At 29.9% G+C, this 13,832-nt stretch overlaps 1 protein-coding gene across 1 annotated transcript; it reads right to left on the reverse strand.

Annotated features, from left to right (window-relative positions):
* Nucleotides 1-4,536: 4,536 nt before the first annotated feature.
* Nucleotides 4,537-7,836, reverse strand: LOC120211333. Its single transcript, XM_039209894.1, has 7 exons — nucleotides 7,235-7,836; nucleotides 6,752-7,021; nucleotides 6,400-6,615; nucleotides 5,713-6,259; nucleotides 5,582-5,670; nucleotides 5,245-5,411; nucleotides 4,537-5,144 (listed from the first exon to the last, which is right to left on the reverse strand). The coding sequence occupies exons 1-7, from the start codon at nucleotides 7,834-7,836 to the stop codon at nucleotides 4,537-4,539; spliced, it is 2,499 nt and encodes an 832-aa protein (XP_039065825.1).
* Nucleotides 7,837-13,832: the final 5,996 nt, after the last annotated feature.

Genomic DNA, 13,832 nt, shown 5'->3' on the forward strand with positions numbered 1-13,832 from the left:
TTGCTTTTAAAACAAACAAGCATTTTTGAAGTTACAAACTCCCACTAAAACTGAATATCCTTAAGTGATATTACATCCACATGAGTAATGTACTCATAAAAGACCTTGGGTGACAATTCCTTAGTAAGCGCGTAATTATGAGTTTATACCAATATACCCTATAAACACATAAGCACTCTGAATTTTCTTTAACAACCAGAAATATAATGTCTATGTGCTTAGACTTTAAGGTGTTTATGTTATATATATAATAAAGGACTGCAACTTATTGTCACAAAATAACTCAAGTGGTTTTTCTTATTAATTCATAATTAGCATTTCATGTGACAAAATTTTCCATTTATATTTTAATAAATCTGAGTCCATAAATCTGATGATCTTCTACTAACTAGACCTCTGATATGTGAGCATGTAACATTTTTGTCCTTAGTTTCAAAATCATCCTTAAGGCATTGATTAAGATTAAACTTGTTTTCTTTAGCAATAAGGGGTATTATTTGTTTTAAATTATCAACTAAATTTATCTCAAAATCAAACGAGATTATCACTTAGTGAAATTTGTTATACAATTAACAGGAATCATACTTAAACTCATAAATGGATTTCCTTGATTTGCATATCATTAATTTTGTATCATTAGACACAATTTTTTTATGCAATTTGAACAAATTTTACCTCTTAAAATCTCTTATACCAATTAAGGATGTTATCCCCATGAGGGGTGGAAATTGTTCTTTCCTTAGTGCAAAGTTTATGTTCATACAATCAAAACCTTAAGTAAGTGCATTTTCTCATTCCTTGAGATTCGTTTTATTAAGCATAAACAGAAAACGTATAATAACAAATATTATTGTAGCAATAAATAATTAGTTTATTACATAATAAAACATAACTAAAATTGAAGCTCTCATCTTAAGTAAACAAATAAATTCAAAATTATGACTAATTCTCATCTTAAGATACCAAACATTACATCAATATCAAGTCTTTGGACAATAATATTAACTGTAAACGATATTCTTGTTATAGTAATCAAACATTGACAATAAGCTATGTCGAACAAAAGATTAATCTTTGGCCTAATGTAATGCTCACATAAAATACCTTACAATTGTCACATGTTATTACCACATGTGTCGCTTGAAATTCGGCCAAATACTAACTTTACTTTGGGTCCATTAATAAATGCATGAATAACAAAAATCACATAATCATCTTGAAATTCTAAATAAATTAGCATACACAAAAGCGATCACTTTGGCGACATTATGTTTCAACTAATCTATCAAAATATCAGACATAACTATAATATGAATTAATTTATTTCAAAATATATATATATTCTAGTAACCAACAATCAAAACTGAAAGACCGAATTGAATATATACATACATTACACTAACAATATAAATAAAACCACATAAATATTGTCAACCAATCAATTTCTCTTAATTTATCTTTTAATTAAATTAAAAGATAACCAAAATAATAATAAATTTGAATACACTTAAACTTTATCACAAAATATCAAATACTTCATTAATATTTCGTCTTTAGACAAAATATTTATCTTAATTAATATCTGAGGCGGTAACCAAACATTGATAATAAGAACATGTCATGAAAAAAATCCTCCTTTGGGTCGATTTATTACTTATACATAAAGACCGAATAATTATCACATGCTTATTACCAAAGTTGTACACATGATTATGCACATTACTAAAGTTGTACGCATAAAACCACTTTAACGATTTATTACTTTAATTAAGTCGTCTCAAAATTAGTATTCAAATTTAATATTTCTATAACAATCAAATGTCAACCAATGAGTGTTGGCACAAGTGATTGGGATTAGAAATTTGAGCTTGTAAGGCCAAGTTCGAATCTCACCACCATCATTCTTGGTAAACAATCTATAAAGTCCTATGTAAATCTCAATTATGTCTTAGGTATGCTCTGGCCCTGGATTGGGGGAGCCACCCCTGACCTAAACTTTTATGTACAAAAAAAACAATCAAAGGTCAAAAACTGAATTTTTTTATTGCACTACAATATCCAAAATAACCCAAAATAAGGTTGCATAAATGGTGCTATCAAAAATCGGAAACTCAGTCTTTGATTGTTTCTGAATAATTCCCTAAGCATGCATTTAGTTCATAACTTCATAAATCACTAAAAAATAAACCGAATTCAAATCAATATAACCAAAAGTAAGGGTCAAATACATACTAGTGAATTAAATCTTTTATCAAACTGAATCAAATATACTAAATATATATTCCATAAATCATAACTTGTTGGAAATAAAAACTGAATTTTCTAATCACATGATGATTTCCGAAGTAACTCATAATAAAGTTGTGTAAGCGATGTTATTAGAAATCAAAAACCTCAATCTTTGACTATTTCTCAAGAATGGATTCACCAAATTAAACCGAAGTACATGATTAACCAAATACTAAATTGAAATTTAAATTTATTTCCCATAAAAATTAAAACAAATAGTATATAACTGTAACAAAATTTCTTAATCATGCAATCAATAATTAATACAAATATGCATAGTGTACTTTACGGAATCATAATCAATGAAACCAAATTTAATCAATAATTAACTTAAAATAATAAATTAATAGTACAGTCTGAAAATTAGACAGATTACAAAGAATGAGCAACAACCATTATTCCTTTATAATCACCAATTCGCAATAAATACAATGCACACCATTAGGGTCTTCTAATAACCCAAAACACATATATAATACAAATCAATTGGTTCTCAATGATTCAACATGACAAGACGACGATATCACTTGTAATTCTTTAAATCATAAATAAATATGAAAACAACCAAGATCTAATCATGTCAAACTAGTAAGAATAAAATAAATATTATATTAGCGGAAGCGTACCTGAATTAATTGATAGGTTGAATTCCTTGAATTTTTCTTTAGTTATGATCTTCCAAGAAGATAGAGTTCCCTTAAGTATAAACTCTCTGACGGGATAAGATAAATATGCGAATGTCTATTTCTTGGAGACCATAACCCTTTATATAACTGATTTAAGAATCAGTTATTGTCTATACTTGTAACTCTGCCCCTCATCAAGTTATAAATACAACTTCAATAGTACCTACACTTTTATTTTCATGACACTTCTAATACTTTATTACTTTATAACAAAATTAGTCACTTAATTTATGTCATATTTTATTATAACAATATGTATTATAAATATGTGGACATAATTATGGATTTTAATCCAACACATTTTACCTTCCAACATTTCAATTTTTAGTCAAAACAGACCCCATTAAATGAAAATCGTTAGTTGACTAACTTTCAACACATGTTGTTGATGTAGAATTTCCACGTGTTTGGTTATTATTAACGTGGTATGTGTCATATCATCATTTTGGGTGACAAAGCACATGTCATATCATCACTTTAGATGACATGGAACATGTCATGTAATCATTTTTTGTAGCATGACACATGACACATCATCAATTGATCACATTTGAAAATTATACGTCAGTAACATGCATTAATCATCAGTCAACTAACGGTTTTTATCCAATAAGGTTTGTTTTGATCAAAAGTTGAAGTGTTAAAAAATAATATGATAAAAAAAGATGAAGTCTCCATTTATCAAACTTTGAGAGTAATTGTATCGTTATGCCTCTTCAAAATCTCGATCATTTATCCATATAAATTATCAGGATGAGAGTAGTCAAAACAAATATATTAGATTTAACTCTAAACATTATCATAATGATATTTTGAGATGGTAGGAGAGTTTAAAAAATATTTGGTGACTATTTTTATAGTTTATTGAATATTGTACACAAATGTATATAAGGACGGACGCATGATTTTATGTTGGGGGAGAGTTAGGGCAAAAACAATTTTCAATAAAAAATACATAGAAAAAATCTAAAATATAAGATAATTTTAAACTTTCAGAGAGCGACTGTCCCCACCCGCCCCTTCGATCCATCCATGTATGTATATACTGAATTTAAGAATCTTAAAAATAAATAATTATATAAATTTTTTATTATATTTAAAATACAACTGAATTTCTAAATCGAAGTAAAACAATTTTAACATTATTATTTTATCTATAAAATTGGTATATAATATATTTTTGTAGAGATATTGAACATTTTAACGTATTATCTCATATATATTTTTAATTTATTTACGTATTTTTATTATAGTTTTACGTTACATAAATTTTATTGTTTCTATACGCATTTTGTTATTATTTGATTCAATTGCTTTGGAACAAAGTTATTATTATCGTGAGATATCATAGTTTTTAATCACTCAATTAATTAACTATTACATAAAAAAAAAAACTCTATCCGATTTCTTCCTCATTCTCTCTCTTCTCTTCTCTTCGCTTTTTTTTTTTGGATAAGTAAATTATATTCATCCAAAATAATGCAATACAAAGACAAGGCAAAATCCAACACTAGATTAACCCCCAATTTATACCCACTTGCCTACTTACATCATCAATCCCCTATATACTATAGCTATACAATTTGGTTTTAACATCATCTTTAATACTACTTACAATCATATCAACAGAACGAGAAACACCCCTGAAGCTTCTGTGGTTACGTTCCTCCCAAATGTGGTACAAAAAACCAGTCCAGCAGAGCTTTAGAATCCTTACCCTGAGAGATTTACCCTTCAAGTTAACAATCAACCATTGAAGGCGATCATTCCATTTAAGCAAAGCAGGACAAATCCCACAGGAGACCTGCACAACATTCCAAACTTCTTGAGCAAAGGAGCAATCAGCAAAGAGATGGTCACGGGACTCGATCCCAGACCCACACAGGACACATCCATTATCCAAGACCAAACCGAATCGAACCAGCCTATCCCTCGTAGGCAGTCTATCAAGGGTGGCCATCCAAGCAATAAGGGATAATTTTGGAATATGAGCAGGAAACCAAATGATCCTGTGCCAACTAACTTTCTCTGCACGGACTCTAATCTGGTCCCAAAGCCATTTACCCTTGATCAGGTTCCAATTAGCACAAGGAATAAACAAATTCCTAGCCTCCTCACGAAGCTTCAACAGCTTTTTCAAAATCCAGCTGAAGTAGGCTTTATACTCAACTTCTCAGAAGCTTACAGCTTTAAGACAGTATGCATGTAACCATGCAATCCAGAGTGAGCCATCATTAGCAATATTTTTTTAATAAGCAGCAAGCCTTACTCCAAAGAACAAGACTTCTTAGACCCAGACCCCCCTCAGACCTAGGTGAGCAGACCTGGCTCCAACTTACACGAGCACCTCTGGCAGGGGAATCACAACCTTTCCAGAAAAACCGCATGCAGAGCCTCTCGACATCATTTATGATCCCCTTGGGGAGAACAAGCTGCCTGCTCCAGAAATTAAAAATACTGAACAGGACAGTTTTCACCAACTGCAGCCTGCCCCAAAGCTGAGCTTTTTGCTAGACTAGTGAGCTAGTTTGCCTTTAATACGTTCCAAAATAGCAGAGCAGTCATTCCCTGTGAGTTTACGAGTAACAAGGGGTACTCCAAGATACCTGACAGGGAGCTGCGCAATCTTAAATCCAGTAGCTTGATGGATTAGATCAAGGGTGTTTATGTTTAAGCCACATGCAAAAAATTCTGTCTTCAATGGATTTAGCTTTAATCCTGACAATTAATAGAAAACCTCTAAAGTGCTCTGCACTCCCAACACAGACTCAAGGGAACCATGGCAAAAGACTAACAGATCATCCGCGAAGCAAATGTGAGTGAGAGAGACTCTCTTGCACTTAGGATAGAATCTAAAAATTCCTCTCTTGGGAGCAACATTCAACAGGGAGGACATGACATTCATTACAATAACAAAAAGATAAGGGGATAGAGGATCCCCTTGTCTAATCCCCCTAGCCCCTTTAAAATACCCCACTAAACTACCATTCAAGCAAACAGAGTACATAGGGGTAGTAATACAAGCCTTGATCCAATTATAAAACACATCAGGCAGCCTCATTGCCTCAAGAACAGACAACAAGAAATCCCAATTAACAGAATCAAAAGCCTTTTGCAAGTCAATTTTTACAGTACATCTAGGAGAAATATTCTTCCTAGAATAACCCTTCACTATTTCCTGAGTTAACAGGGTATTGTCAACTATGTTTCTACCCTTGACAAAAGCTGATTGATTGCATGAAATCATGCCAGGAAAATAAGGAGTAAGTCTATCAACAAGAATTCTGGTGATAGTTTTATATACAACTGAGCATCAAGAAATAGGTCTAAATTCCTTAGCTAAGGTAGTATTAGGGGATTTAGGGACCAAAACTAGGCTGTGGAATTGAAGGCAGGCAGTAAGCAGGAAGTATGGAAGAAATACCTCACAGCAGAAGTAAAATCACTGCCAACAATGCTCCAGGCAGCTTTGAAGAAGCCAGCAGTGTAGCCATCAGGACCTGGGCTCTTATCATTCCCTTGTCTGAAGAAAACCTCTTTGATCTCCACATCACTCACCTCCTTAGTAAGACATATATCTGCACCTTCAGGCAAACAAACATTAATCAAGCTCTTCAGACTTTTAGCAGAGCAGCCTTTACTGAGGGGTCAGGAGAGCCAATGAGGTTAGTAAAAAAGTCCACTAACTCAGCAGCCATATTTTTAAAAGAATAAAACAACTTTCCATCCTCACTTTTTATAACTCTGATAGTGTTTCTTTTTTTGTTAGCCTGAACCTTCTGATAAAAAATTTTGTATTCAAATCCCCCTCTCTAAGCCAGTGTGTTTTAGCTTTCTGTTTATAGAAGTCAGCTTCAACAATTTCCAAATTCACAAGTTCATAGTGAACCCTACTCTCTTCATCAATCCTTCTTTGAGCTGTGTGAGCCAGATTAAAAATTTGGATATGTTCCAATTCAGCCCTTTTAGCTTTGACTCTACCAGAGATGTCAGAGAAAGATTCATTGTTAAGTTCCTTAAGTAATGGCTTGAGCCTCCTCAGCTTACTGAAAAAACAACACATAGCAGAACCACACATTGTCTCTGCCAGGAGTCTCTAACAATAGCCAGGAATCTATCATGGCCAGTCCAACAGTCGAAGAACTTGAAAGGCTTAGGGTGCTTGGTCATTGCTGCCTTGTGTGACCACAATAAGCCTAAACAGTGATCAGAGACCCCTGGGCTTTATACTATACAAAAGAGTCCGGGAAATCCAATACCATTGATCATTTACTAAAATTCTGTCAAGCTTGCGGGCTAAGAAAGAGCCATCCTGCTTGTTGGACCAGGTGAATAAAGGCCCAAGAAAAGGATTATCAATAAGGTCAAGGCTCTCCAAACACTCCTGGAAATCCTTCATATCAGGGGTGCAGTCAGAACTCTCCTCAACTTTGGCAATAATATTAAAGTCCCCACCCACCAGCCAGGAGGAAGGACCAATGTCCCTATCAACAACACTAAGATAATCCCAAAGGCCCCTTCTAACAACACCATTGTTACTACCATAGACAGCAGTAATGGTTGTCCTGTGCCCATCAACAACCCCAATGATAGTTATTGCCTGGTCACAACAACTCAAAACATTGAACAACAAATGCTTCCTCCAAAAGATCCAAAGCCTACCTCCCTCATCAAACTCATAGTTCTCAGCATAATTCCAGTCACCAGTCAATGCATTAGAAAACCTACCAGAATTAACTCTTTTAATGCGAGATTCCATCACACAAAAAACATCCACGCCACAAGCATCAAATCTTCTAATCACCTTCAACTGCTTAAGGGGGCTATTAATCCCCCTAACATTCCAAAAGGCAACCAACATTCAAGATGGAGGAGGTTGAGCACTACTGCCAGTGCTTGGAATACCTACCGTACACCTAGCTTTCTCAAGATGGTCTTTTTTCTTAGATTTGATCTCATTGAGCAACATTGCCACACCCATAGAAGCCACTCGGGCTTTCCTGGGAGCTTCAACCACAATCTCCGTTTTACTGGAAGAGCCAATAATCTCTTTTTCTTTATACCTTATATTAATTTTATTGATTAATACAACTTTTTATTCTTTAATTTTGTTTAACCGATGACAACACCGATTTTGATACTGATTATCGCTCGTCGGTTGTCTTTTTTATTTTTTTTATTTTTTAATAAGAATACTTGTGTCTTTGTGATATGTTATCTGCATTTGTAACACGTTTTTCGCTGCCTTTTGATAGTTTACGATTTTTTGCCGTTGTTTTCGTTTATTTTTTTTCTTAGGGTTGGATTTGACATCGTCATGACTGATCAAGATGATGCTTATTTGTTATTATGTTGATTTTCTCTACTTTAGACCTTCAGATTGATTTGGATACGCATTTTGCATTCGTAGATAGTTTTCTCACGTCGCTTGACTCTGATTTGCGATTGGTCGGTGGTCTTCAGTAGCTTCATCCCCTTTTGTGATTCGTTTGCCTATGCAATCAGATTTGCTCGTATCTTTATTTTGTTCGAGCATTAATTAGTTAGATTTTTTAATCTTTTTTTATCTTTGTGTGATCTAAGTGGCTATTTTTTGTGTAAATGATTATAGGAGAATATTATAACTATAATTTAGTTTATGTTTACGGTTATATTTGTAAATCTTTATTATAATTCTATATATTTTCCATTTTTAATAAAACTAGCTTATTTCTATATAAAAAATAACCGCAAGTAATTTATTTTGGGTAAATACCATACTGGTCATTCTTGTTCTCCATAAAGTACATTTTGATTTTTATAAATAAGCATGAATATGTTTAAAACCCCAAATAAAATGATTATTTTGTAAAATACCTAATTGATGTAAAATATTACATGATTTTATATTAAATTATATTTTTATCAGTGACCCAAATTTTAAACCATACTATTAATATTCAAATATATATATTTTTTAAATTTTAGTAAAATTTAAAAATAATTTTAAAAAATAATATACATATTCGACATAATTTCTCTATATATATATATATATATATATATAAACTATATGTATGCATTATGATACACTTACACTATGTAAAACTAATAAATTTTACACTATTTGATAGCAATTAAATTTAAATAAATAAACGATTTAGATTTAATTAACATTTATAACTCATGAATAAATATTTTTACTCGGAGTAAAATAAGATTTTTTTAGGATTAGAGTTTAGTATTTATGGTTTAAGATTTAAGCTTTATGATACGTGGTTTGGGATTTAAGGTTTGGAATTTAAGTTTTAATAAGGATTTTAGGGTTTGTGAATTTAGAGTTTTTTATATTTGATATTTATTTAATCTAAATAATTCATTATTTATATTTAATATTTATAAATTAGTTAAAACTTATTAAGTTTATATAATGTAAGCGAATTATGTTCATATATATATATATATGGGATATTTAATATATGTAATAATTAACTAGATTATTTATCATATTGAAGGGTTTCAGATGGGATCGATGTAACTCGATGTTTGTACCCCTATTGAATGAGGTACATGTTATCCAAAGATTCAATTTAAGTTTTAGGGAGGGTTGGATGAGATCTTGATTTGATGAATTTTGATACGATTTAATTTTATAAGATGAAGTTTTTGGGTTTTTTTTTTAAGATTTTATCTCGATTAATTTGGACTGATCTACGCCGTACATCAAATTTTGTGTGTCAGTTTCTCAACGAAAATTTTATGCATACACAAAGACTTGAACTCGAGACATTACTTATATTAAATTGTTTACCACTTGAATCAACTACCGTCAATAAAGTTTTTGGTTTTTTGTATTGCGTTCGAACCGAATTTTCTAGATGATAAAGTGTGTCGAGTTTAGGTTTAAGTAAAATAAAACCTTTTTAAATTTATAGAAGATTATATAATGAATAAAGGATATAATACTCGAATCAACTAAATATCTCTTCAGTATTATATTATTTCCTGTCGAGTCTATCCAAACATTAAGTGGAGTGATGCAAAGTCGTTATTTTAAGCCACTAAATCTTATAAATGGAATTAAATGAATACATTAAATATTTAAGTAAATTGTGTATTTAATATCTAAATTATTATTTTTGATATATTTTAATATCTAAATTTAGTTTAGAACTATACTTAAAATTTAATTTTTGTTTTATTTAAGTATATGTCGTAGAAAACTTTTTTTTTTGATTTATTTTAAGGTTAATTATACAGATGATTACTTTTGTTTGTGTTTTGTCCACTTTTGGTTATTGATTTTAAAAAAAACACAAGACAATGTCACTTTCGTTTTTATTTAATTAATATATGGTCACTCTGAGTTAACTATCACTAACATCAGTTAAATATTTTGATATAATCACACATTTGGTCCCTGTTATTTACATGTTATCTCAATTTAGTCTTACTTTCAAATCTATTATGTTAGTTTGTTAACTATAAGATTTATTCGACTGATGTATATGATAAAGCAAGTCTAATTATATTGTTTATCAACTATCATTTTATCACACTCTCTTATATCTTTGGTCACTCTAACACTTATAAATTTGTTTTATTATCGTTTATCAATTTAATTTTGTCAAAATATTATAAATTTCACAAAACTTTAACACTTATCTCTTTCTTTCTTAAAGGGGTAAAAACTTTGTTGGATTTAATGGTTTTGGACGTGGTCAATCAAAAATTTAAATAGTAAGAAACATGCTTTCAATAAAGAAAAATAATATATATGAAACTAACTTCATCGGGCCATTATCGACAGAGATCTGAGCATTAGAAATTAACATCATAACTTGATTTTCATTGATTTTAAATGAATTTCGAGAAAAACAAAATTATTGAGAAGAAAATGGGGAATAAAAGGTAAACATTGTTGTACCATATATGTCACGTACGTTGGTAGATGATAATTGAAAGGATTTAAAAGATCTTTTTACAAAAGAAAAAAAATCATATCATAAACCGTGTTAAGATATTAAGGGTTGATGACTAAAAATGAATTAGAAAACTTTAGTACTATAATTTTAACTTTTCAAAGCTCAATGATCAAAACAAAAATATGGTCAAAGTTTACTATTTAAGAATGTATTTACCTTTTAAAAAACAACAATCACAAAATCAAGCATAATAAAGGGACTAAAAATGATAATTCGACTTTTAAGATTTATATCAAATTAGGATTAAATTGAGAGAATATGTAAATAACAGGGACCAAATATGTGATTATATCAAAATATTTAATTAGTATTAACGACAGTTAACTCGGGGTGACATCATCTTAATTAAATAAAAACGAAAGTGGTCACATCTTATGTTTTTTGAAATTAGTGACTAAAAATGACAAAATACAAACAAATGTGATCATTTGTGTAGTTAACCCTTCATTTTATTTCTATCGTTCAAAATTTAACGTTAAGTTTTGAATTTTTTTTAAAAGTTTAGGCAATAAAACATACCAAAACCGACAATATAAGTACTAAATGTGATAAGTTTTTAACGACTAGATACTAAAATGAAACAACTAAATTTTAGGTATAAATTTGAAAAAGTTAAAAGTTTAAGTATTAAAATGGACCAAAACGAAATGATACTTTATCCATTTTGGTGGAGCAATAATTAAATAAAAATTTGATAATAAGTGATGATTTCCCGATCAAAATTTTAGGATAAATAAAGTGGTATTCAATGTTGTATGTATAAATATATATATAGAATGAAACTGACTTCGGTAGTTACTTCAGTGGTTAGAAGAATGATTTTTATATATATAAGTTTCAAGTTCGAGCACCAGAGTTAATTTAGAGTGGTTACAAGTGATGATATATGTTCTAAAGTCTTTCAACCATTTAACAATTAACGCTCAAATACCTTGCAACTCAAACTTAAAACCTCTAGAAATAACAACAATTCCTTAAACCACGAAGGTAATTGGGTCATGCATATACATGTAGTATTTATATACATATATTTAGGGGATTTTAATAAAACTAAGAGAACAAAAGAGGGTTTTAATCTAAATTTAATGGTTTTGATCCAACTAGATAGAATTGATTTTTTTTAATATAAATTTAGTGTTAATGATGAAAAATATCAAATTTGACCCGAGAACAATAGTACAATTAAATTTTATGTATTTAAAAATAATTATTATAATATTCTTTTCTCTATATTTTCAATCTAGCCTTTATTTTATCTAATAAAATATAAATTATATATATATATATTATCAGGTTGAATGGAGTACATGTTGTTATCCTAAAAATGGGTTTGGTTCGAATATAAATTTTACAAATTTAAGTCAAATCATATGATAAATAAAAAGGTATTATATTTTAATTGAGTTTAAATTAATCAAAACTCAAACTCTACTCAACCCATGATCCCCTTATTACAAGCCTCCCAATTACAATTGCGTGTATATATATCAGACCTTATAAGCTCTCTTCACTTATCAGATTCTTCTAAGATATCATTTTATATATTAAAAGTTTACTAAATTTAATTCGAATATTTTATTTTTCGTAAACGATTCTTGACATTACGATAGTCTCTAACTTTTTTTTAATTAATCATTAGTATCAGATCAACCAATTAATTTAAATCAAATTTTATAAAAATTTATTATAAAGTCGACCATGCCGGTCTAATTTTCTTCAATAGTAAATGTCATAGAGAATATAATGTCTCATTTATTGATTTGCAATAGATATTTGGTTTGCCGGCTGACCAAGTGCTTTGCATTGTGGAGAATCGAAAATCTGATAAAGTCGAATTCAATGAGATAGTGCCACGTCTGGTTTAGACAGATTCGTCCAAGGAACAGCAAGTTGCCTTTGGATTGAAAACAGACAAATGGATTCCTGTGAAGATAATGTCTCCAGGGAATATTATTTCCTGTGGGCGTTCGCACGCGGATTCTCAATCATCCTTCCCTCGTGTGGCCTCACGTTCTCTTATGATTTAATATAAAAATAATTATTTAAATTATATTTAAAATTAACTTTCATTGTTTAATTTCTTTTGTTAAAAATAAATATCTAATATTTTTTTGTTACACTTTTAGGTGTTTATCATTAAAAGATCGAAAAGTGACATATGTCACGTTCATATTTCATTTTTTTTAAATAATATATTATTTTAAATTAAAAATTATAAACGTGTCTTATTTCATTTTTTATTGTAGGCACTAAAAGTGTAATTAAAAAAAATATTAAGCACATATTTTAAATTAAAAAAAATTAGGCACTAAAAATTAATTTTAAGTATAATTTAACATTTTTTTATAGTAAGCCTTTTTTTTATTAACCATCACTCCTCAACGTAGGCAATTTTGGTCTAATAGAGTATGTGGGCTAATTACGACATTTACTATAGTGACTTGGAACTCGTCATGTAGGCATGACAAGTTCTAATAAAATGTATTTTTATTAGAATTTGTCACTTTGACTCGGCAAAATCTAATAATATATTTTATTGGACCTCATTGCTTCAAAATGTCGAATATAAATAAAAATATTATTTGAATAAACTCGTCATGTGAACGTGACGAATTTATCCTGCACTGTAACATTTACCATAAATCTTAAATTAATTTATGAGATAGCTTAATAGATTAATTTTCTCTATCGGGTCAATTTCCCCCTCAACGTACCAATCCCAAAATCAAATTAACAACCCCACGTGATTGGAATCAATTTGAAGATGTAAATTTGATTCCCGAATAATAATTTTTCAGGTTTTAATAGCATAAATGAATTTCATAAGTATTATGGAAGAGTTTTATATATTTATATTCTGTGTAATAAATTATTATCGTTATCATAATATAAC

Source organism: Hibiscus syriacus, unplaced genomic scaffold, assembly GCF_006381635.1.
Source record: "Hibiscus syriacus cultivar Baekdansim isolate YM2019G1 unplaced genomic scaffold, ASM638163v2 tig00109972_pilon, whole genome shotgun sequence".
Taxonomy (NCBI): Eukaryota; Viridiplantae; Streptophyta; class Magnoliopsida; order Malvales; family Malvaceae; genus Hibiscus; species Hibiscus syriacus.

Excerpts from the sequence above, each read along its gene's own strand:
- LOC120211333 (XM_039209894.1), bottom strand. The coding sequence starts at position 7,836 with ATGTTGGTTGCCTTTTGGAATGTTAGGGGGATTAATAGCCCCCTTAAG. Across the intron at positions 5,671-5,712 it reads GAGTGCAGAGCACTTTAGAG|ACAGAATTTTTTGCATGTGG; the intron begins GTTTTCTATTAA and ends AATCCATTGAAG. Across the intron at positions 5,412-5,581 it reads ATTGCGCAGCTCCCTGTCAG|GCAGCTTGTTCTCCCCAAGG; the intron begins GTATCTTGGAGT and ends TTTCTGGAGCAG.